Source organism: Canis lupus, chromosome 35 (genome assembly GCF_048164855.1).
Source record: "Canis lupus baileyi chromosome 35, mCanLup2.hap1, whole genome shotgun sequence".
Lineage (NCBI taxonomy): Eukaryota > Metazoa > Chordata > Mammalia > Carnivora > Canidae > Canis > Canis lupus.
This window is the reverse complement of record NC_132872.1, coordinates 14,370,484-14,392,989: the sequence shown is the minus strand read 5'-3', so window position 1 is coordinate 14,392,989 and position 22,506 is coordinate 14,370,484. Positions and strand designations below refer to the sequence as shown.

The 22,506-nt window shown below is 37.6% G+C and overlaps 1 protein-coding gene across 2 annotated transcripts in view; it reads right to left on the bottom strand.

Annotated features, from left to right (window-relative positions):
- BTLA (B and T lymphocyte associated) overlaps window positions 1-18,730 on the bottom strand; it is a 28,312-nt gene extending 9,582 nt beyond the window's left edge. For both annotated transcript variants that reach the window (XM_072811660.1, XM_072811661.1), the window contains exons 1-2: window positions 18,424-18,730; window positions 3,631-3,945 (exon numbers count right to left, since the gene is read on the bottom strand). In XM_072811660.1, the coding sequence (XP_072667761.1) occupies window positions 3,631-3,945; window positions 18,424-18,511 (403 nt within the window). In that variant the 5' untranslated portion in view covers window positions 18,512-18,730. The remainder of the gene's footprint in view (window positions 1-3,630; window positions 3,946-18,423) is intronic.
- Window positions 18,731-22,506: the final 3,776 nt, after the last annotated feature.

Here is a 22,506-nt window from a genome sequence, read left to right as displayed (position 1 = left end):
CACTATGGGACAGAGGAGACAAGTAATACCCCTGAGACAGTTCCATGTCAGAAGCCATTATTGGCTTGCCCCTGACACTGGCTAAATTCCTCCCTCTTGTACAGAAGGGGATTGGTTCCCATGAAGGAAAACAGAATTACACAAGAAGGCTGTTTTACCAAGGAATGTGAACTCAATGCCACTGCATTTAATTTAATTAATTAATTATTTTTTTAAAATTAAGGATTTTATCTATTTATTTGAGAGAAAGAGACAGAGATAGCTACGAGATACCATAAGCACGGGGAGCACCAGAGAGAATGGGAGAAGCAGGCTCCCTGCTGAGCAGGAAGCTTGATGTGGGACTTGATCCCAGAACTCTGATATCATGACCTGGGCCAAAGGCAGACGCTCAACCAGCTTAGCCACCCAAGGAACCTCCATTTAATTTTATTATACATTATATAAATAATCTAATAGTGTTCAATTGCTGTATTTTCATAGTATAATTAATATCTTAGGAGTAATGTTTTGCAAGTTTTGCTTTTTTTATCATTTATTTTGCCAGTTAAAAAAGTAATATTTCTTTAAAAATTCAATACCTTAGTATGTGAATTGCTCTATCAAGAGCAATTTTCTCCAGAAAGCATTCTGGAGGGAGAAGCAGGCTCTCTGCAGGGCGCCCAATGTGAGACATGATCCCAGGATCCTGGGAGCATGCCCTGAGCCGAAGGCTCAACCAATGAGCCACCCAGGCAACCTAAAGGTTTTAAGTTTTTATGAAGTACAATTTACTTCTTTATGTATCTATGCTTTTGATGTTGTATGAAAAAAATGACAATTCCAAGATCATGAAGATCTACTTCCACATTTTCCTTAAGGAAACATAGTATTAAAATTTTATATGGCTTTTATTGTTTTAGTTCTTATTAAATATCTGATCCATTTTTACTTATTTTTGTATATTATATGAAATAGAGTTCCAAATTCATTCTTTTGTATATGGGTATCCAATTGTCTCAGCACCATTTATGGAAGAAACTATCCTTTTCCCATTGAATGGGTCCAGTAGCCTTGTTAAAAGTCAATTGGCCATTTCATTGTGGTTTTAATTTGTATTTCCCTGATGATGAGTAATATTGAGCATTTTTTCATGTGACTGTTAGCCATTTGCATGACTTTTTTGTAGAATGTCTATTCATGTCTTCTGCCCATTTCTTAACTGGATTATTTATTTTGTAGGTGTTGAGTTTGATAAGTTCTTTATAGATTTTGGATATTAGCCCTTCATTGGATATGTCATTTGCAAATATCTTCTCCTATTCCATAGATTGCCTTTTAGTGTCGTTGGTTGTTTCCTTTGCTGTGCAGAAGATTTTTATCTTGATGAATCACCTCACACCTGTCAGAATGGCTAAAATTAAAAACTCAGGAAACAACAGATATTGGCAAGGATGCCGAGAAAGGGGACGTTTTCTTGCTCTGTTGGTGGGAATGCAAACTGGTGCAGCCACTCTGAAAGACAGTATGGAGGTTCCTCAAAAAATAAAAAAACAGAACTACTCTACATCCCAGCAATGGCACTACTAGGTATTTATCCAAAAGATACAAAAATACTGATTCAAAGTGTTTCATGCACCCCAATGTTTATAACACAGCTATCAACAATAGCCAAATTATGGAAAGAGCCCAAATGTCCACCAACTGATGAATGGATAAAGAAGATGGGGTGTGTATATAGAATATTCCATTCATATATATAATATTCTAGTATATATAATGGAATATTACTCAGCCATCAAAAAGAATGAAACCTTGGCATTTGCAACAAACATGGATAGAACTAGAGGATATTATGCTAAGTGAAATAAGTCAACCAGAGAAAGACAAATACCATATTATTTCACTCATATGTGGGATTTAAGAAACAAAACAGATGAACATAGGGGAAAGGAGGAAAAATAGATAAAAATAGAGAAGGAGGCAAACCATTAGAGACTCTTAACTGTAGAGATTGAGGGGAGATAGGTGGGGGGATAGGTTAAACGGGTGATGGGCATTAAGGAAGGCACTTATTATGATGAGAACTAGGTATTACATGTAAGTGATAAATCACTAAATTCTACTCCTGAAACTAATACTATACTGTATGGTAACTAAATTGAATTTAAATAAAATCTTGGAAGAAAAAAATGTAAATTATCTAAAGATGTATGGATTTATTCTGGACTCTTAATTCTATTCTATTGATCTGTATACCTATCCTTATGGCAGTACCACGCTCTTTTGATTATTGTAATTGAGTAGTAAATTTTTAAACAAACAAGCGCAAGTCCTCCAAATTTGCTCTTCTTTTCCAAGATTTTTTTTTTTTTTTTTTTTTTTTTTTTTTTTTTTTTTTTTTTTGCTATTTAGATCATTGCAACTGTATGTAAAGTTTAGGATCATCTTTTTCATCTATGCAAAATTTAAAAAAAAGGGTTGTTGGGATTTTGATGGGAATTGTATTGAACCTGTAGATCACTTTGGAAGATATTGCCATCTTAACAATTTTAAGTCTTTCAAAGTGAACATGGCATGTTTTTCCATTTATTTACATCTTTAATTTCTTTCAGGCATGTTTTGTTCAGTATACAAATCTTGAGCCTCCCAGGTAAATTTATTTGTAAGTATTTTATTCTTTTGGATGCTACTATAAACAGAATTGTTTTTTTTTTTATTTTCTTTTCAGATTGTTCATTGCTAGTGTTTAGAAATACCATTGATTTTTTAGCTGATCATACAACCTTGATGAATTAATCTATTAACTCTAGTAGCTATGTGGATTTTAAAGGATTTTCTATATATAAAATCAGGTCATTTGTGAATAGAGATAGTTTCACTCCTTCCTTTCCAATTTTGGATGCCTTGTATTTCTTTTTTTCTTGCCTAAGTCTTCTGGCTAGAATTTCTAATTCAATGTTGAATAGAAGTGGCAAAAGCAGACATCTTCATTGATATGATGTGGGATTTTCATAAATCAAATGTGTTTATTTATTTTCCTCTACTCTGTTTGCTGTCCATGTTTTATTCAGTTTGGTTTTGCTCAACTTAACCTCAACCTGATGTTTGAGCCTATTGAAGGCCTCTGGGAGGCACTGGGGAGGCAGCTAAAACTATAAACATCCTCAAAACTCATCAGGGAGACAGGCTTATTTGTGCACAGTTTGTTCTCTGTGCAATCTACAAATCACTAACAAATTATAATTGAACACCACAGATATGACTTCAAGGATTTATTATCAATAAAAGTGAAGGACTGGTAAGTGGAAGAAAAAAGAAAAGAGGACAAAGAATAGAGAACTGTCTACTACTATTGGTATTTACTTGGTAATTTTTTCTATTTTTCGGTGATCTACTTTTGGATTTATAGAATAAATGCTATACTCCCTAGAGGCATAATAGCTTTTATTATATTTTTTCTCTATTTTCTTCTACCTCACCTACCCCAAAATTGCACACACACTTGCTCACAAAGATCACAATCTGAGGAGTGTGGCAGCCCCCTGATTTACATGACTTCAGTATCTAACATAGTTGTTTGAGAACCTGGGTGCTCCTTTTTCTTAAAACAGACAAAAAAAAAAAATGAGATAGTCTTGTAGAACTCACCTGTCACATTAATGGTTACTGAATGGCTTTCCACATGTCCAGATGGAAAATCTGCAGAACAGCGGTATGACCCGGTGTCGCTAGGCAGCAGGGGATTAAAATGCAGAATAAACACTGAAATATTCCCCTTTTCATTCCAATTCTGACGTTTATAGTCAAGAGGTTGACAGGTTTTTTCTTCAAGCTTGCACCAGCTCACGTTAGGTCTGTTAGTACAGTATTTCACAGGGCAATTCAGAGCAAATGAATTCCCTGCTGAGACAGTGTGTACGGAATATCTCTTTACATACAGTTGTTCATTACATGCTTTTTCCCCTGAAAGATAAAAACAAAATTAAAATCAAATAGGCTCTAGAAAGACCAGATATTTGCCACCCAACAGTTTCTGCCAAAGACTTCTCAAATACGATTTTATAATTTTCCTGGATAACATTTTTCAGTATATTAACCCTTACTAGCAGAGTGTCTGGTACATAGTAGGCACACAATGAGTATTTGTTGAAAAAAAAAATTCGTCAATTTCCAAAATATTACTGATCGTTTTTGTTGCTATGAAATGTTTTATTATTTTGTGGCTATTCCAATAGTAGCAAAAAATAAAAGCAATTTTCAGTCAATAATTTATTATATTCCAACATTAGGGAACCCCGGGTGGCTCAGCAGTTTAGCGCCACCTTCAGCCCAGGGCGTGATCCTGGAGACCTGGGATCGAGTTCCATGTCAGGCTCCCTGCATGGAGACTGCTTCTCCCTCTGCCTATGTCTCTGCCTCTCCCTCTGTGTGTGTGTGTGTCTCTCATGAATGAATAAATAAATAAAATCTTTAAAAAATAATGATAATAATTTATTATATTCCAGGGGCTGTTAAACCATACTAAGTATTTGAACTCTAATCTGCACAACAAAATATATATGTTATTATTATTATGAAACCTATATTACAGATGTAGGAAAGCATTTGCCTAAAGTTATATGCTAATAGCTTAATAGCATTCAAACAAATACTAGAATCCATTACTCTGTAACTCACTAACCATTACTCTGTTACTGTTTCTTGAGTAGTAATCACATTTTCTATTACTAGTTCTGATATATTCCAAAAAGTGGGAGAGAGGAACTTTTGTAGACAATTATTTCCTTATTATACTTGAAATTAGAAATTTTCTTTACTTGTTTCTCAAAGGCCTTAGCGCTGTCTTGCAATTTTTTCCATGACTTTTTCTATGTAGAACACATGCAACTCAAGATAATTGTTGGATGATAGGACGTTCTGACATAACCTGAATGTTTTGTCTTCTGAAAGGGCAGGAGGAACAGTGATGCACCTCTTTTGGAAGTTCTGCCTATTGGCCTAACCTAATGGAAGTTGTCTCCCTCTGTTTTGGTGGAGAGAGCTTTTTCCTGGAAATGAATTTTCTGTTATCTTCTATGAACCTTCTGTTAGCAATTGTCAATTGCATAAAAAATCTGCAGCCAAGAAAAAAGAATTTTTAAAACTATATTTTTGAATAAGTTCTGTTTCTTTTAACTTACCATGAAAGTATTTACCCGGAACCTCAATATTTAGGATGTAACTGGGAACCAAGATACATGAAGAAGTGTTCACTAAACAGCAAAATAGATACTGCAGGAATCCAAACTCATCTCCCTCTATACATAATCCTTACAATTCCATTATCATTGCCTAATTAGCTTAAGAGCATAATTGTGTTATATGATACAGAGTCACAATTATACTGAGAAGACTGAATCAACAACAAACTTTGAATTAGGCTTAATATATCCCTTTTTTTGAAACCAAGAAGAGTTCAATCTATACAAAGAATTTAATCAGAAATGGTCACTTCAAAAAACATTTTGGCCTCCAAAGGGTCAAACCTCAATTACTTTAAATGTAAATGTATGTGGAAGTATCCATTCTCTGTTAATTGTTGGATTATATTGTCCCTTTGGAGACACATGCACGTGAGCAAGAGAAATGGCACCAATTTATGACAACTGTTTAATTTCTTTTTGCATCAGTTGCATGAGTGTATATAAATCATAGAATATTCTACTACCGAACGGACTCCCAGTGCTAGTAAAACAAAATAACTACAATCAGCCAGATTCCTTTATGAATGTTATAGTGGCTCATACTTTTTTATTTTTCCATTAGAGTTAAGGTCTTAGAGTGTCTTCTCTTTAAGTTCCTTTTCCTACAGCCTCATGTTTTTTTTCTTGGCTCTGTCTTTCCCTGTTCTGAACTACTTTCTCAGCAATATATCCAATACATCCCCTTCATAAATTTCTTACTCTCACCTTCAGTGGTTCCTCTAAACAAATGTACCATCTCATGTAAGTATAATTGAGATAATAGCATAATTCTCTTTTAAGGACAAAGCAGGCTAAGGATGAATTAGGTGGAGGGCAGCTTTTGGCCCTGCCTTGCACATGCTGCTTTACTTAGCTTAATGTTCCACTTTATTTCTACACCCTTACCCTCATAAATAGTCTCATTTTTAGCTATTTCCTAACCTCCAAAAAAGCCTCTCACTATATGATTTCTGCTCACATCTCATCAACTTCTGTTCAGAAACTTGACTGAGTTTCCAGGAACCAGATAGAGAACTGCAAAGAATTTTCAGAAACTTTTGAGTATTTCTATATTTATAAATGCATTGAAACTTCAAACAAGTTTACTTTAAGACTTATGTTTCTGTCACTTCCAAAAATTCAAAATAAAAATGAAAGCAAGCTAAAAGCCAAGTTATAAGGATGAAGTTTTCAAAAACTTGAAGAGAAAGGGTGATTTACCAAAAGGAAGTGCCTAACAATATAACACCTGGATGTGGTTAGACTTACAACAAGAAAGTGAAGAGACCAGAAACAGAAAAGCCAAGTGAAATTCGAATTTCCAGAACTCCATTCTTCCGCCTAAAGTTAATAGACTACCTCAGCCTCCTAACTTCCCTTTTCATGTACTTGTATAAGTCAGTCAGAGTTTATGGGGCCTAGAAATTGGTGCCAACATCGTGGAAAACAATGAGATAGTTATAAGCAAAGACCTTCCTTCCCTCAAGGAGCTCAGCATTTAATGGATGAGACAAGAATTAACTAACATAGTCACTTTCCCAGAACAAACTTACTATTTACCACTCTTTTTCTCTTCAAATTTATCTGAGCTGAAAGCAGGGTTCAGAGGGACCCTGAACAGTTGTTAGGGGGTATAGAAATAAGTAAGACATGATGTCTTCCTTCAAAGGGCTTGCCTTCTAATGGGAGATAAAGACGCTTGACAGATGGGAGAATGAAATGACACTATAACGTGGTGCAAACTGCTTGGGTGGGTAGAGGGCTAACCTCAGCTGGGACTATTGGGACAAGGCTTAATGGAAAAGCTCTACTTGAGCTGAACCTAAGTGAATGCATAACCCGTTGATAGAGTAGTGAATGGGACAGGGGACGTATTTTCAGACTCAGGACATGGAAGGGCAAAGGCAGAGAGGCCAGGAATCTCATGGCAGATTCAGGGAATTGACACACACTTGGATCATGGGTTGCTCATGTAGTGGCATGGAGACCAGAGATTGTTTCAGAATAAATGCAGTAAGCATTAGGTGGGCCATGTTTAAATTTCACTTATTCACCATGAGAAAATACAGAGCCTGATTCTTTTGGGAAATTTGTAAAAGTCCATAAATAGCTAAAAACTAGAATATTCATTCGAACATGGTTGCTCAAATACTAACACGTCATGTAATGTTGAGATAGCCACCTAGTCTCACTGGTCTTCAATCTCTGTAAAACAGGATGAAAATAGAAAAATTCTTACCCACCTTCCCCCCCATACAAACACATCCACAACTTCACCTCTAGCAGTGTGTGACTGACATGATAAAACCAGCTCTAAGTCTGTGTCGCCTTTCCATTTAGCCATCAGTCTGTCACCCAGTGCTAGTAGCACGAGTGAACATTCCTTCTAGTCCCAGCCCATGTGGCTATGTGCATGGGGGAGCACACAGAGCAGGGGTGGAGAGGAGGAGAGTCAGCTGATGGTCCTAACCATATCACCAACTCCCAATGGCATTATGGAAACATCGCTGTGGTTCCTGCATATTCTTATCAGCAGGGTGAGGATCACTGGCTGTCTCATTGTCTGGCACAGAGATTTTTCTTGAATGGAGGAATGACTAGATGAATGAAGGCTTGCCAACAGGCATTAAAAGTCATCAAGAGTACTCGCTCTTTGTACAAAGAGGGTATTAACATTTCGCATCCCCCTGAGACTCGAACGGATATTTGTAGTGCAGGAATGCTACACAGAGCTAAATGGCACAGTTCTAATTCCTCGTGGGACAGGAATGTTGACACTTGGCTGCTTGTCCTGAATTATGTATGGCTATTTCATGGCATTCAAGAAATCAAAAGCTGCCCTGAGGGGTTAAAGGAACATGTTCTAAAGAGAGGTGAGGATCACAGTTGCTTTTGGATGGATGTATCAGCCAACATTAGTTGTTCATGCTGTTGTTTTCAAACATTCCTGGCTTATGGTGGGGAATTTTCAATATTAAAAGTAATTCAAATAAACATACACAGAAGAAGGATGAAACCTCTACTATCCTCAGGCTTTCCTCTGATGAAGTACCCTATCCCTTTTTAAGTCACTCGAAGTTTTGGAAGACTCACATTTTAAAGTTCCTTATGAAAATCATGACTGTTTATTACAGCACACATATTCCATGACGAGGGCCTGTCTAGCATATTTGAGGCTCAGAGTGCACCATTTCTAACAATCACCTCCTCTCTATGGAAAAATGTTTTCAGAGATTATTAGTTGAAACAATAAAATGGCCAGAAAAGAAACATAGACAGTGAATATTTCCTTTCATGGAACTTCATATATAAAACCATGCATGTTAAAAATATTTTTAAAACTTTAGAATCAAAAAAGGGAAAAGGCACACAATTATTTAATTGATAGTTTGGTAACTACTTAAACAGTGTGAACTTTGATCCTTTAGTTAGTCATATATCGTAGTCTATATAAATAATTTTCCAGTAACTAGTAAATGAATTTTATGAAAACCGAAATTCTACAAAAGATACAATGTAGGCAATTACTGAATTGTACCATGAATGTGAAGTTTTATTTTGATTCATTTAATTTTAAAATAACACTTTAAATAGTAGAAAACATTTCAGTCATATGGAAATTATTCAATAAAACGTGAAGTTTTAAAACTTCAAAGCTGAAGTTCATACCTGAAAACAAATTACACCGCACAGTTTGTACTGCTTCACTTTTAGATTTTAAACAAATAAATATTCAAAGTGGTTGCATAGAATGAAAGCGATGAAACAGCTCCCATTCTGTTTCTTTGGCTGCATGGTCACTGCGGTGTTATTTATTTAAAATCTATGTTGAAATGAAGGAATATGTAGAGGCACAGGTATCAGAGACCCAAACTGCTTGGAGCAAGCTCAGGTGATTCTGAACATTATAAATTTACCCATGAAACAAATACAAGAATCTGTGTGTCCAGAGCCAACTCTGTAACTGGGAAGTTCTCTGAGTTAGCTTTCGTGTAGAATGCAATGTTTATCAAAAGGGAAGTACTAAAATGTGTTAATTTGGAACTTAACATACGTATCATTAAAATCTAGCAGTAACTATAGCAATTATTTAGAATTTAGACCAAAGATATTTTTAGGAGGAGGAGTATTTTATTGCTGCTATTGTTCAGAATTGCTGGCACGAGGTGATAATTAAAAGTAGCTTTATTTGTTTTTAAATTCTGTACATATAATGTCCCAGGGATGGGGCCTTCACTCTATGTCTACTTAGTAAGGTGACAGTTTCTAATGCAAAGGGAATGCAAAAAGAGACCTCTATTGCTCTTTAATTTTCCCTTCAGACTTTTTTCTTTCTTTCTTTTTTTTTTTTTTTTTTTAAACAAGGTACAATCCCTCAGAGCTTTCCAATTTCTTAGAGGGAAAGAGCCCTCTGGCTAGGTCAATCTGGAAAGGCTTCAAGAAAGAGGGTGAATCCCCTCCAGTCCCAAATCCACCCTAGGGCAAATCTGCTCCACCTTCTATTATCACAATACCATCACCTACCTTTGACAGGGCCAGAACACAGGAGCCCTCTTGGTTTCTCCCTTCTTTCCTTCCCCTTTCCATCAGTCATCAAGTTGAACTGATTCAGCATCCAAAATATCTTTCAAATTTATTTCCATGACACTGGCTTAATTTGGGTCTTATTTTGATTCATGTGGATTATTGTCACAGTCCACCAACTAGTCTCCTACATTCCAAGCTTGGCCTTGTCCCGCCCCCCTCCCGCAACCCCAGTTATTTGCCACATCACTGTCACAGTTTGCATTCTCAAAATGGAAATCCAGTCTCAGGATTTTGTGCCTAAAACCCTTCAGAGATTCTTCAAAGCCTGCGGGAAATGTCCAGAATTCATCAAATGAAATTTAGCCCCTGCTTCCTTTGGCAAACCCACCCCTCCCCCACCCTCCAGTAACCCAAGTCTGCTGGACATCCCCTCCCTCCCCCACTCCATGAATGTCCCACGCTGTTCTGCATGACGTGTGGCATTCTTTTATAATTAAATATGTGCTTATGCATCTGTCTTCCTATCATGTTCACAACTTTCTTGATGGAATAGGATAGTACTTGTCTCTGCAGGAACTTAGTATGAAAGAAGAAGGCCTGATGTAGCCTGAGACTTCAAAGAGAGCTCAGGACGAAAATAATTTCCTGTTCACAACTCTGACTAATAATGCTCTCTATGCACTAAGGGAGCAGAGTAGACACCTCTGAGCTCTCACCAAGGTGGTCTACAGGGCACTGAAGTGAAGAATGTACGCATCTCAACATACCCCAGAGTGGTTAAGTTATAACCACTAAAGAAAAACCAGACCTTATAAGTATATAGTGTGGGAAGGCCTGATTTATGTCCACTCAGGTGTGATATTCAAAATATTTAACAAATGCTACTCTGTGATCATCCAGATGCCTGGATCAGCCAATCAGAAAGGTATGCCAGCCACAAACAACTCCAATGGCCCATATCTTCCAGTTGAGCAAGTGTACCTGCAGGTGTAAATACCATCAGGAGTCAGGGAGGGTAGAAAAATTTTAAAACCTATTAGCTCTTAAAAAAAAAGCTTCATGAATATGAATCATATGTGAAGTACAATTATTTCTTATTTTTAAAGACCAGGCACCATGAGGAAAATCTCAACTGAGATTCACTCTTGCTCCATTGAAAAATTCTTACACGTGAATGGAAAGTTCACAATAGTTACATTTACTGAAAGAAATGAATGACTGTAATGAAGGCAGATTGCCTTAATTTGAACTAAGATAGGGTTAAACATAAAAGTGTCAATAAATGATTTTTGAAAACTACAGTGATCATGAAAGATATTAATACATCAATAATTTTCTGTGGCGTGAAGTAGGATTTTTTAGATTCTGTCAGAGGAGAATGTGAGAGACCAATACGCAAAGAACCCAAAAACTTCAGATACATGGTGAGGAGGCTACAGAAGGAGAGGAGTCTTCAGACTAAGAAGGAAAACAAGCCTTCAGAGGATGCCAGTGGTACAATCTGTCTTACTGTGGAGGGCCAGGATGGTGGACAGCAGGGGAGATCTGATGACCACGAGGGAAGGAAAGCAAATATCTATTGCCTTGCAAATTGGTTTTGGTTCAGGGCCCCCCTGATGCAATGGATTGACCAAAGTCAAAGCCGTTTCACACACAGCAATAGCAGCCATGTAATCACACATCAAAGATTCTGGAAGGACATCTACCTGGACACATTAGGAATCACATGCACAGCATCAGGAAGCCCGTGTGGCACACTGCTCATCATAAGCTAGCTGGCATAGACTCAGAAAATCAGAAATGTTGTGACATGAGATGAAGGTGGTGGACATACAGACACCGCCAATCTAATGTATGATGTAATGTGGATTAAACTTACTACTTTTACTCTGTGGTAAACAAACCTACTACGTAAGTTGGATATCCCCAGAAGTGCTAGGAATACCTGGGAAACTTGATATATGTATGCAATGTTACAACAGAGCTTCTATTGTAAAGACTGACGGTTGGTAATCTAAGCCAAATCCTGTGTCACAGTCTCAGGGGTTCAATGAAAACTGACCGAGTCTCAGTCCCTACCATGAGATGAAAGATACGTATGTCTACCTGACAAACAACATGCCGTGTAATATAGATCAAAGACATAGAATTAATATGAAATAATAGTTCAGGTTTTTCATCTTCTCTGTGGTTATTGTCTGATAATTGGTCTTTAGACAGGGTTAGGCATCTCTTCCTTATCTAAACACACATGTGCAAGCCTGCACACATACAGAGAGAAAGAGAAAGATTCTCATGCACATACAGTTCCTTTAGCAGAAATGGAACTGGAAAAGATTAAAGAATTAACTTCACAACAAGAATGAGCGTACTATAAATCTGAATTCATTCCATTTGCTTAAAATACAAAGGACAAGAAATGAGAAATTTGAGAGGATTTTCACAATCATCTCTACTACCATTTCCTCCTTAAAAATCTCATTATGCTTGTATTTGAAAACTTTCTTTAAGTTTGCTTTCATGTGGTATTTATTTAGCACACTTTGAGGCAATTTCTTCTAGGGCTAGAATTTCTCATTCTGTGATATAACTATCTGGGGGAAAATTTCTAGACTATCTTTTCAATCTAGTTTAATTGAGCAATGTAAGACTTTAAGCCATGTATCTCTTGGTTTTACACAAGTTTGGGATAAGTCTAAAATTGTTTTGTCTTGAAATAGTCATTTTAGTATTTGCCATAGCTTTGTCTAACAGTCAGCAAAGCTTACACAGTACCTGTGCCACTTGCTCTCCTTGAGATATTAGAAGACAAGACCCACAGAGAGCATTAGTGGTTATCAGGTCAGGCAGGCAGCACAGGGATAGCATAAGTCACATTCAGGAAATCACCTCCAGAATCACCGCTTCACATTCATTGTCACTTGCTCACAAGCACACAGCACCTCACATTATCAAAGTGCTGCAGAACCTACCCATCCCAGATCCTCCTGATGGGAGGAAGATAGGGACATAACTAGTATTTTTGAGTTCTTATTATGTGCTTTTCACTTTTAGGTACCATACATATATTGTTTCATTTGACCCTTAAAATCTTATTTGGTACTTACAATTATTATCTTAATTTTTAAGTTGGAGAAACCAAGTATTAGAGAAGCTAAGCCACTTGCCAAAGACAACCAGCCAATAGGACTTCAAAGTCAGTACCGAGACTTGAGCTTAGGCCTGGCTAACTCCAAAGCAATAGCTCTTATCTGTCAGAGCAGTTGTGGAAGTAAATGAGAACACATAGAAAGAGTTCTTAGCTCTACGTTTGGTTTGGAATAAACAACAAAAGATACAGGTATTATTATTATTTATTAAGATGAATTTAGGGAAGTGACACAGCAGTTGAGAAAAGCCTGCAGGTGGTAGAAACAGAAGAGAAACTAGGAGGTCCACCTCAAGTGCTTCTGCTCTGAGTAGTTATTCCCAAGTGGGTCAAGAATCAGCAGTGATGCATGATGACTGGTATATACATTGGCCAACAAATATAATAGACTTCAAAAAGGCAGTATATCCCATAGAGAAATGTCCGTCTGTATGAGAGATGAAATCCTACAGAATTATACTAACTGGGGGCGCCTGGATGGTTCAGTCAGTTAAGCATCTGACTCTCGATTTTGGCTCAGGTCATGATCTCAAGATCTCATGAGATTAAGTCCCATGTCTTAAGTATGGAGTCTGCTTAAGATTCTCTTTCTCTCTCTGCCCCTTCACCCCTCTAAAAAAATAAATAAAAATAAAAGTATTATACTAATCATCAAGGCCGGCCTTGGTCAAAGGTGGGAAGTAAAAGTCCTTTGTGTTTGGATACTTTTTCAAGCTTTCCCTCAGTACTTCTCACTTCTTGCTATCAAGTGAAAGATGTCTGTTTGTGGTTCTACCCTATTGGTCATTGACTTTGTCTCTCCAGCCAAAGAATTCACATATGTTCCATTTCTGGGCAGAGTCCTGCCCACCCTATCAATAAGAATGAGTATCTAGTAGAGTATTTGTTGGCCAATTCTGCAATTCTCTCTGTGGCGTAGTAAACGTTTTTAGCCAGTTTAATTAGCTCTAAGGTACAATGACTCATTTTGACAATGTAGACTATATTTCCAGAGGACTTTGAGTGCCTGCTACTGGGGGGGGAGGGGCTGTTCTTCAGAAATGCTAGGCCCCCCACCTTGATCACATTGTGTTCTGGAAGAAAAGTAGTGCAGAAAAAGAAAAAGTACAGCATACCTTAGGAGCCGTGGCCAGTAGCATCAAAGAGAGCCATTGTCACTGTATCAGAAATCAGTATAAGTATTTTTAATATTACCTTTAGTGATAATGTGGTTACCTGTGATGCTCAGGGTAAGCATGGGTTATGTGTTACCTCAAAGACACAGGGAAAGTCCACTTCTACTTCTTTCCCAGGTACTTCCTCTCCTTCCTACTACACTCTACCACAGAGATCCCAGTGAGATCCACTGGTTTTTTCAGAGCCTTAGAAGGTACTTAACAATATCCATGTAAGCAGAAACTGTCAATTGTCCCCCAATAATTAATTCTCCTCTTTTAATATGGTAGAAGGAAATTAAAATAGGGCCACAGCCTCCCAGCTAGAACCCAAGTGCCCCAGCCTGCCTTATAGCCACTTTTGGACAATGAGCTGCCACTGACATATGTGAGTTCCAGGTTGTGTTCACAAGATAAATATGGCTAACAGGAAGGAGAAAAGGAGAAGTTAGCTCCACCAGCTAAACCTGAGGTTTCCCTATGACTAGCCTAGATGGGCCCTCTGACACTCTCTCAAACTCTGTTCAAAGTGAACCCCAAATTAGACAAACTCAGATTCTGAGCATTCAAGAACGATTGTCTTGAATGTGCCACAAGCAGACACCTGCACACAATAATTTCTTCTGTAGAGATGAGCATGTAAATCAGAGGCCATGACCATGAAAGGGTAGGTGGGTAATATTGAGTTTATTTTGAGGTAAGGGAATGGAGACTATTAGAAAAGTGAAGCAAGGTGCATATGATAGAATGGGTTGCAGAGGCAATGTAACTGAAGTCATATGAGGGCCAAAGCCTTGCTATTATTTCTTGGTAGTTGCCAATGATTGTAGCCAATAATATCAAGAGTTATTTATAGACAACTTTTCTCAACCCCAAATGAGAGATGGTCTCCCAATCCTACTTGAAGGGAACTATCAAGCTAATTAAATTTTGGACTAAAAGAAAAAAAAATTATTAGCTGAAGTAACACAGCACTTAATGATGCATCAAGTAAATCACAGGAAATCCTCAAGATATAAAGGTTAGAATTAATGTATTCTAAATGTCTTATAGAGTTAGTTCACTTAATATAACAGCCCTATAAGATCAGCGTCAATATTGCCCTCGTTGGTTAGATGGGGAAACAGAACCAGAGAGATTACAGTCACAGTAAATGGCAGAGATGAGACACTAATCCAGGTGGTCTGGCTCTAGAGTCCCTAGTCCTAACCACTCTGCCACTACCTTTCCAAGAAACACAGCAAAAAAATGATTTAATTTGATTATGAATGCCTGTAAACATTTTTCCTTCAACAATTCAGAACTCTTAAGTAAAGACGAAATTCACAAATACTAAAAATTAGGTAGGAAAGCCCCAGTGAAGCAAGATAAATGGTATCTGACTTCAAGATTGCAATAGAGGAAATTTTGATAGCATGAGAAAGGAAGCAACAATTAATTAAAGAGCTCCTTGGAGTTAGAAAAGTCTATTCAAGGCTCTTCTCAGCACAGCGGGTAAACTTTTTATGCTTTAATCCAGGAAGTCCTTTAGCTGCAGAATGTTTTCCTAGAATTTATATAAAAGGTACTCATATTTTGTGGAAGGCGTTTTTGTAATAACAATACAGGCATTTAGCAGAAGATGGAACTCTACCTCTAGCATACCAGGTACACATTTCAGTAGGAACAAAGAGAGCCATAGAAATAAGCCTGATAAAGACGCTGTGTTACAAAAGAGGAACCTCAAAAAATGGTAGGTAGGTGCAGAGCATTTTCTGCCCTGTTTTTGCTCTGATCCAAGGATATGGCCAGTTCTTGGTGAAGTGACAATCTGAATGGGATGTGGGGTATGGGACCATGGACCAAATGGACTTATCACAATGAAGGAGAAAGGACACAGACAAGAGCCGAGGGGAGACTCAGATCTAACTATCACGTTCTTGATGGAGCCAAACTCTAAGTGTCTACTGGTACTAGACCAGATTAGGATTTTTTTTTGTAACAATAAGCAGTGGTCAAAGATTTCCTACCGCCTTCATTTCAGATCATATTAATGCCAAGTAGTATGCAGACATTAATTGCAATACTCCTGCCGGCTTGAAGATGGAATCCTTGGTTGATCCTCAACTGAACAAGTGGTCCAAAGCCTTGCAGCTGGAGCTGCTCCTGGTGATGCATTTCCACTTGCAGCTTAGGTCTTCCCAGTATAGTCTGCCCATCTGCCCATGAAGGGAAGGTACTGACACCTTTATTACTTTCATCAGGGCAGGAATCAAAATTATAGCCAGATACCAAGGGGCAGAGCTCCTTCAGGTTGTTTCAAGAAACACAAAAAGCAAGCAAGTATAATTTTATTATAAAGGAGGACCTTAAGCAAGAAATTTGTAGAGAACATAACATATTTTCCAACTTCACGATAGATGTTGCCTCATTCCTGGGAAGAGGCACACAGATCTCATATTGCTTTTAAGTAAAGCGGAAAAAAATCTACAAGGATTAAAGAAAAACTAAATTATAAATTAAAAAAATGAAAAATTCAAGCATTTTGAACTGTGCCAATGTAATGAATTCAGTAATTAAGCAAATCACAGGAAATCCCCAAGATAAATAGGTTAAAATTAATGTGATTTTAAGGAATGGAGCCATCAGCTATCTGTAAGAACAAATCTCACCAAACATTTATCTCAACCCAAATCTTAAATTTAATTTAAGTAATGCTTCAATCTGCTTTATAATATGCCTGGTTGGCACTTTGTCTGAGGCTTTCCATTTCATTTCCCAAATAATTCTATTCTCTATTGTTGGGGTCAACTGTATTGTGTATTTTATTTATTCATATTTTAGTTTTAAAAACTCAATTATTTTATTTTATTTTTTTAACTCAACTATTTTAAATGATAGTATTAACACTATTTCCCATTTAACTGAATTTTGTGGGGGCTGTTGGTGGAAATAATAATTAGCAAAAACACTACTGACATTTATTAGTTTTTATTACATGCACTTGTTATAACAGGCACTTCACCCATATTATTACACTTAGAGTCTTCACAATAGGCCCATATTTTAGGTACAACTATTATCTCTATCTTACAAATGAGGAAACCAAGGATGAGAGAGAGTAAGAAACTTGACCGAGGTCACACAGTAAGTGACAGAGTCAGTAAATGAACCCAGCCCTAACCCTCCAGTCTGGTTTTAGAAACACACTGAGAGGCAATAGAAGTTGCTCCCAGTGTGCTATAGCTCTGAAAATTCTTTTCCTCCACTTCACAGAGGATAGTTTATGTGCTCTTCAAATTGGTATGAATTCTATTTAATATTTGACTCCAGTTATAAGCTGTGTGATTTTGGGTGTCTGATGGAAAATGAAAAACCCCACCAGTCATCTAAGCACCTCATCAATGTAGTACCAAATTACTTGCACACACAGAAATGCTTAGGTGACTGGGGATTTTTATTCTGAACCTGGTTGTGTGCCATCCTAGCATCATGAAGACACATTCCAAATCACACAGTTCCAGAACTTAGAATGACATTCTAGAGGATTTTGGTCACCACATTTTCCGATTTAAAAACCACAGCACATACACACTGATTAGAGAATGTGTGTTTGTGGGGACAACAAGGCTGAATGTTAGAATTCAGACCTGAGAAAATCAGAAATTTCTGCTAGCTATTTAGTCTTTCCAATAGATGGGCCCCTGTGTCGATGTAAGGGAGTAAATGGACTCACCAGAAGAAAGAGATTGCTTTTTTGCCTACATAAAATCTTTGCAGAGGTGGCCACGCATAATCTATGACCTCAAGACCTCAAGCTGTTTTCTGTGCCACATGACACCTAAGTAGGAACCATTTCCTTTCAGTCTAATAGAAACAATGACGGAATGCTCGGATCCTAGATCTCTAAGCTTTTTTTCTCATTCAGTATTCTCCAGGCACACACCCCACTAAGGAATAGCACAATTCTATTTAGTGACATTATTCAAGAGTAACCACAGAGTCCGGTGTAATCCCAGGTGTCTAACACCCACCCTGTTGAACACTACAGCACTCTCCTTGCTTCCATCTCAAAAAGACAAGCTAATCAGTCATCATCAGGATGGCATTCAGAGCATTTTTGTTTCAGGTAGTGATACATTGGTTCCTTATGTATAATGTCCGCCCAATTCTCTTTCCTTACTGTCAGAATATGTTATTAAGAAGATCAGCCAAGCCATGACTTGAAAATCATGTTCTTATCTGGTTGATGTTCTAGAATGTGCTCAGTGAGAGAATCTTACCATATGGTTTTATCTACCACTATCCACTTGACATAAAAGAACACATCCTACTAACATTGCAAGCAAAAACATGTCCTCCAAAACCCCCTGGGAAATAAAACAAGAGACTATCCACGTAAGGGCCTTACCGTTGATACTCCAGATGGCCAGATGTGGGATTAGGACAAACACCCAAAAGAGTTTCCCAATTCCAAGCATGCCAGGTGACGTCTTCATTTCTTGTGCATATCAGGGATGGAATATCTTCACATGTAGAAGACTTCCCTTCCTCCTTTAAATTCTTCAGGATTGAACCACGTTACCTACCTCAGTGACATCTGTGAAATAAATAGAGAAGAGCACGGAGGAGGTAGGAAGCGCCTGAATGGCTTATGAAACAAAGTGAACAGAAAGACGTGTACTCTATTCTGTGGTTTTGCTTCTTGTCAAATCGGCTGTTCACTTTCAAGCACTGTAATGTGCAAAGCGGCTCGGTCCTTAACTTCTCCTTCCGCTTTACCACATTTTTTTTTGCCCCACATTGAGGTTTTTCTTAGTCAAAGTTCAGTGACATGAAAAATCACACTCTAAAGCAATCTATATTGCTGCAATCTTTAGGTTGAGATTTTAGTCAAATTAAGGGCTGGGAACTCATGGCCAAAAGTACCTATGGTAAGTATGCCTTTTTCCCCCTTTTCATAGCTTGAGATTATGAAACTTCTTTTATGTGAAAGCTTTTAGATTTTTCTTCCTAAACATCGTGTCATGGCAAGATGAGAATGCTTATTGTCATTATACCAGTGATTTATCTGAGGTTATGGAGAATATGAGTGACAGGAAGCACTTCCTCAACAGATGAGGGAAGGACAAGTGTCTTTAATCTGTAGATAGATATCAATGGAACAAGATCATAGGTAATATTAGCTACATGTTCTCTCTAAATAATAAAGTTCCGAGCTAAATGACATCTTGAATATCAATTAAAGGAAACTTTCATTTTCAACATTCTTCATGTGGTTATTGTCTGGAGGAAGAGAAGAGAAACAATAAAAGGAAGAAATGGAAAAGTTCAAGATCAGCTACCTCAGGGTCAAGATGAGACTGTTTTCTCCAAGGCCACTTATAATAATTAGTTGTGCTTCTAATTATAGGAGCTAATTAAATTCACCCATATGAGATTCCACAAATGAAAAATCTAGATTTGTGACATCTGTGGTCATTGACAGAAGCTGATTTTGTAAGTCTTTCTCCCAGAGGCTGGTGATTTTCTTCCAAGGCCAAACTTCAATGGCTTTTAAGTACATAAGTTTAAAAAAGTTATCATTGTATTTATTGATTCAAACAGACATTGTGTGGTGGTTAGGGGCACCCAGATGAATGATTTTAAAAAGCTCAGTGAACCAGTACTGTAATCTCCTCATATCTGTCATTAGTGTTGGAAATGAAATATGTGTGTATTTCAACCACTACAGTTTAACATACAGCTACTGTACCCATCCTAGAACATCCGTTACTTACTGAATAAACATCCTGTGAAATATTTATCCAGGATTTACATAACTTTCTTTCCCGTGCTCAAGGTGGAATGCAAACTTCCTGTGGCAGCTGAAGCAAGACTCATTATCCCTTTAAAATGGTCCCAGAAGTCAACAATCATACCATAGGCAAGGATCTCAGGATATTGTCCCAAACCAGAGACAAGTCATATATACTTTATTTATCTCAGCATAAAATCTTTTTGATGTACTATTCTAAAGATATTTTTTCATATAAAAAATTCACTGCTAATGAAATAAAATTTGGAAAAAACCTTATGTCACATCTAGTGTATTTTTTAAGATATCTGTTTTGTTCCTTTTTTCAGCATGACTGGCTCTTTATCCCTCCATAAATGGAGTCCTGAGAGGCCTACTGTAGATAGAACCCTCCCTCAGAATCTGACTCCTGTCTTCATTCTAATAAAAAAAAAAAAAATTTGAAAGAAGTCTGGCTCCAAAGTTTGTTAGCTTAACTACAAGTTAATTGTGGCTTTAAATTTCTACCTCATCTAGTAATTACATTTCTATCCTGACCCTTGTCCCATTATAATCATGTACTGTTCGATTAAAAAATTAAAAAAGTATTTTATGTAAATGTGCAAATTTAAAGGATTTACTACATTTTCAAAAGTGATTGAAATTATTTTATTATCTTTTATTCTTATTTTTTAATAAATGACTTTTCCTTAAAAAAAAAAAGATTTTTTTAAATTTATTTGAGGAAGAGAGTGAGAGACACACAAACCCAAGCAAGGAGAGGGGCAGAGAGAGGGAGAACCAGACTTGCCATTGGGCAGGGAGCCCAACACAGTGCTCTATCCCAGGACCCTGGGATCATGACCTGAGTGGAAGGCAGATGCCTAAGCGACTGAGCCACACAGGCACCCACTTAAGAATAATTTTAAAAACATGAATATGTCTCTAATTTTATTGTGAAAGACAAAAAGCAAAGAAGAATTTGGATTTTTAACATTCATTTCTAAACATCTTAGGAGCTACATACAGAGCAAATTCTTCAGTTAACTTACAGTTTCAGGTGCTTTCATGAATCACGAAGCAACTATACTTTCTCCAATATTTTTACTTCAAGGGGGTCAGAGAAATATAAACACAAAACAGATGCAGGACCCTAAAGAGGGCTTACCACTGACATTAGACAACATCAACCCAGAGGGATGAATCTTGGCTTTAATATTTTTAGCACCCCCAAAAACATTGCAAAGCTTCTGCCACAAATGTAGTCCAGCATTTAAAACCCTTTCCAGTCATCTCTTTGGTGTCCTTTCCTCACAATCGCAATAGCAATGATTTCCAAATATGCTCATACTTTAGAATCAGTCTGGACACCTTTTACACTGGATGGGATTGCCGGATCCCAACTACGTCCATTGAATTAGAATCTCACAGGATTGAGAGCACATATCTCTATTTTAAAGAAATCTCCCAAAGTGATTCTGATAGCTGATTTGAATGGATGTCTGGAAACCAAGCATGAATTGATGGGAGACATGGATTTTGAGCCACCAAAGACTTGGTACCAAATCTTTACCGTTTAATAGCTGTGGAATCTTTAATAAATTCCTGGGTTCTTAGAGCCTGTAGTAGACACAGAGACGTACCACTTGGATACCCCTTCAAGGATAGATTTGCTCTTGGCTATGGAGAATGTAGTCGGCAGATAGCTTCTAGGTGTAAACCTCTTTAGTGACTGTCCAGTTGAGACTCACCTTGTCCAAGGTCATACTTTTCATTGACAGCCTGCATCCAGTGATGGAGCAAGGAAAATGTATAAAATGCTGGCCTTTTGGGTCTCCCTTGGGAAGCTGATGGGCAATAGTTGACCCAAAGCTCCTAGTTGTCAGCCAAGGTTATGTCAGGCCTATATCACAGTTTGACTTCTTCCTCTTGCTCAATCTTGCTTCTGCCCCTCTTACTTTCACAGGTGCTGATTGCTAATCTATCTTAATGTCTGCTTCCAGAGAACCAAATCTGTTCCACATCTCAATTTCCTGTTCTGTAGAACACTGATGATATTAACATCTACTTGTTATGCTGGTGAAATGAGATAATGTATGCAAAGTGATCAGTAAATTGTATCTATAATTATTCCTGAACCAAAGATGGGCTTTAATTTGGACAAGATGGATACCAGGATGCCCTATGTTAATAAGCCAAAAAATAATGGTGGAGCCATTTGAATATGTTCATTTGCTAATGTGAGTTATTGCTGCATGGAGATTGAGACTCTGAATAAATGTCGTAACAAAGCTTTGATTAGCAAAGAAATGTAGCAGATTAAAGATGGTCTGAATTCCCCCCCGAATTTACAAGGATGGATCAACCATTCAGGAAAGCCTCAGAAGTAAAGGGCAGAAAGAATTAGAAGTCTGAGGGCAGGGGATGTAAAGACAGGCCCATATTGGGAAAACGCTCTAAGCATCCAAAAGACTGGAAGGGGCCAAAGCAATGGTACTGTCACAGCAGGACTAGAGGAGGGTTGGGCAGGTAACCAAGGCAAGGACCACTCATTGAAACTAGAATACAGAAAGGTTCAGTCATTCCTCACACCCCAAGATAGGCAAAAAGGCCAACATGATATTGAGCCTTTCCCCTTTGCTCCTTAAGAGTATCCCTTTGATGAGAGGATTGGTCCTGCACTGTGAGGTGGATAGGGTTGACACAAAACATGATATA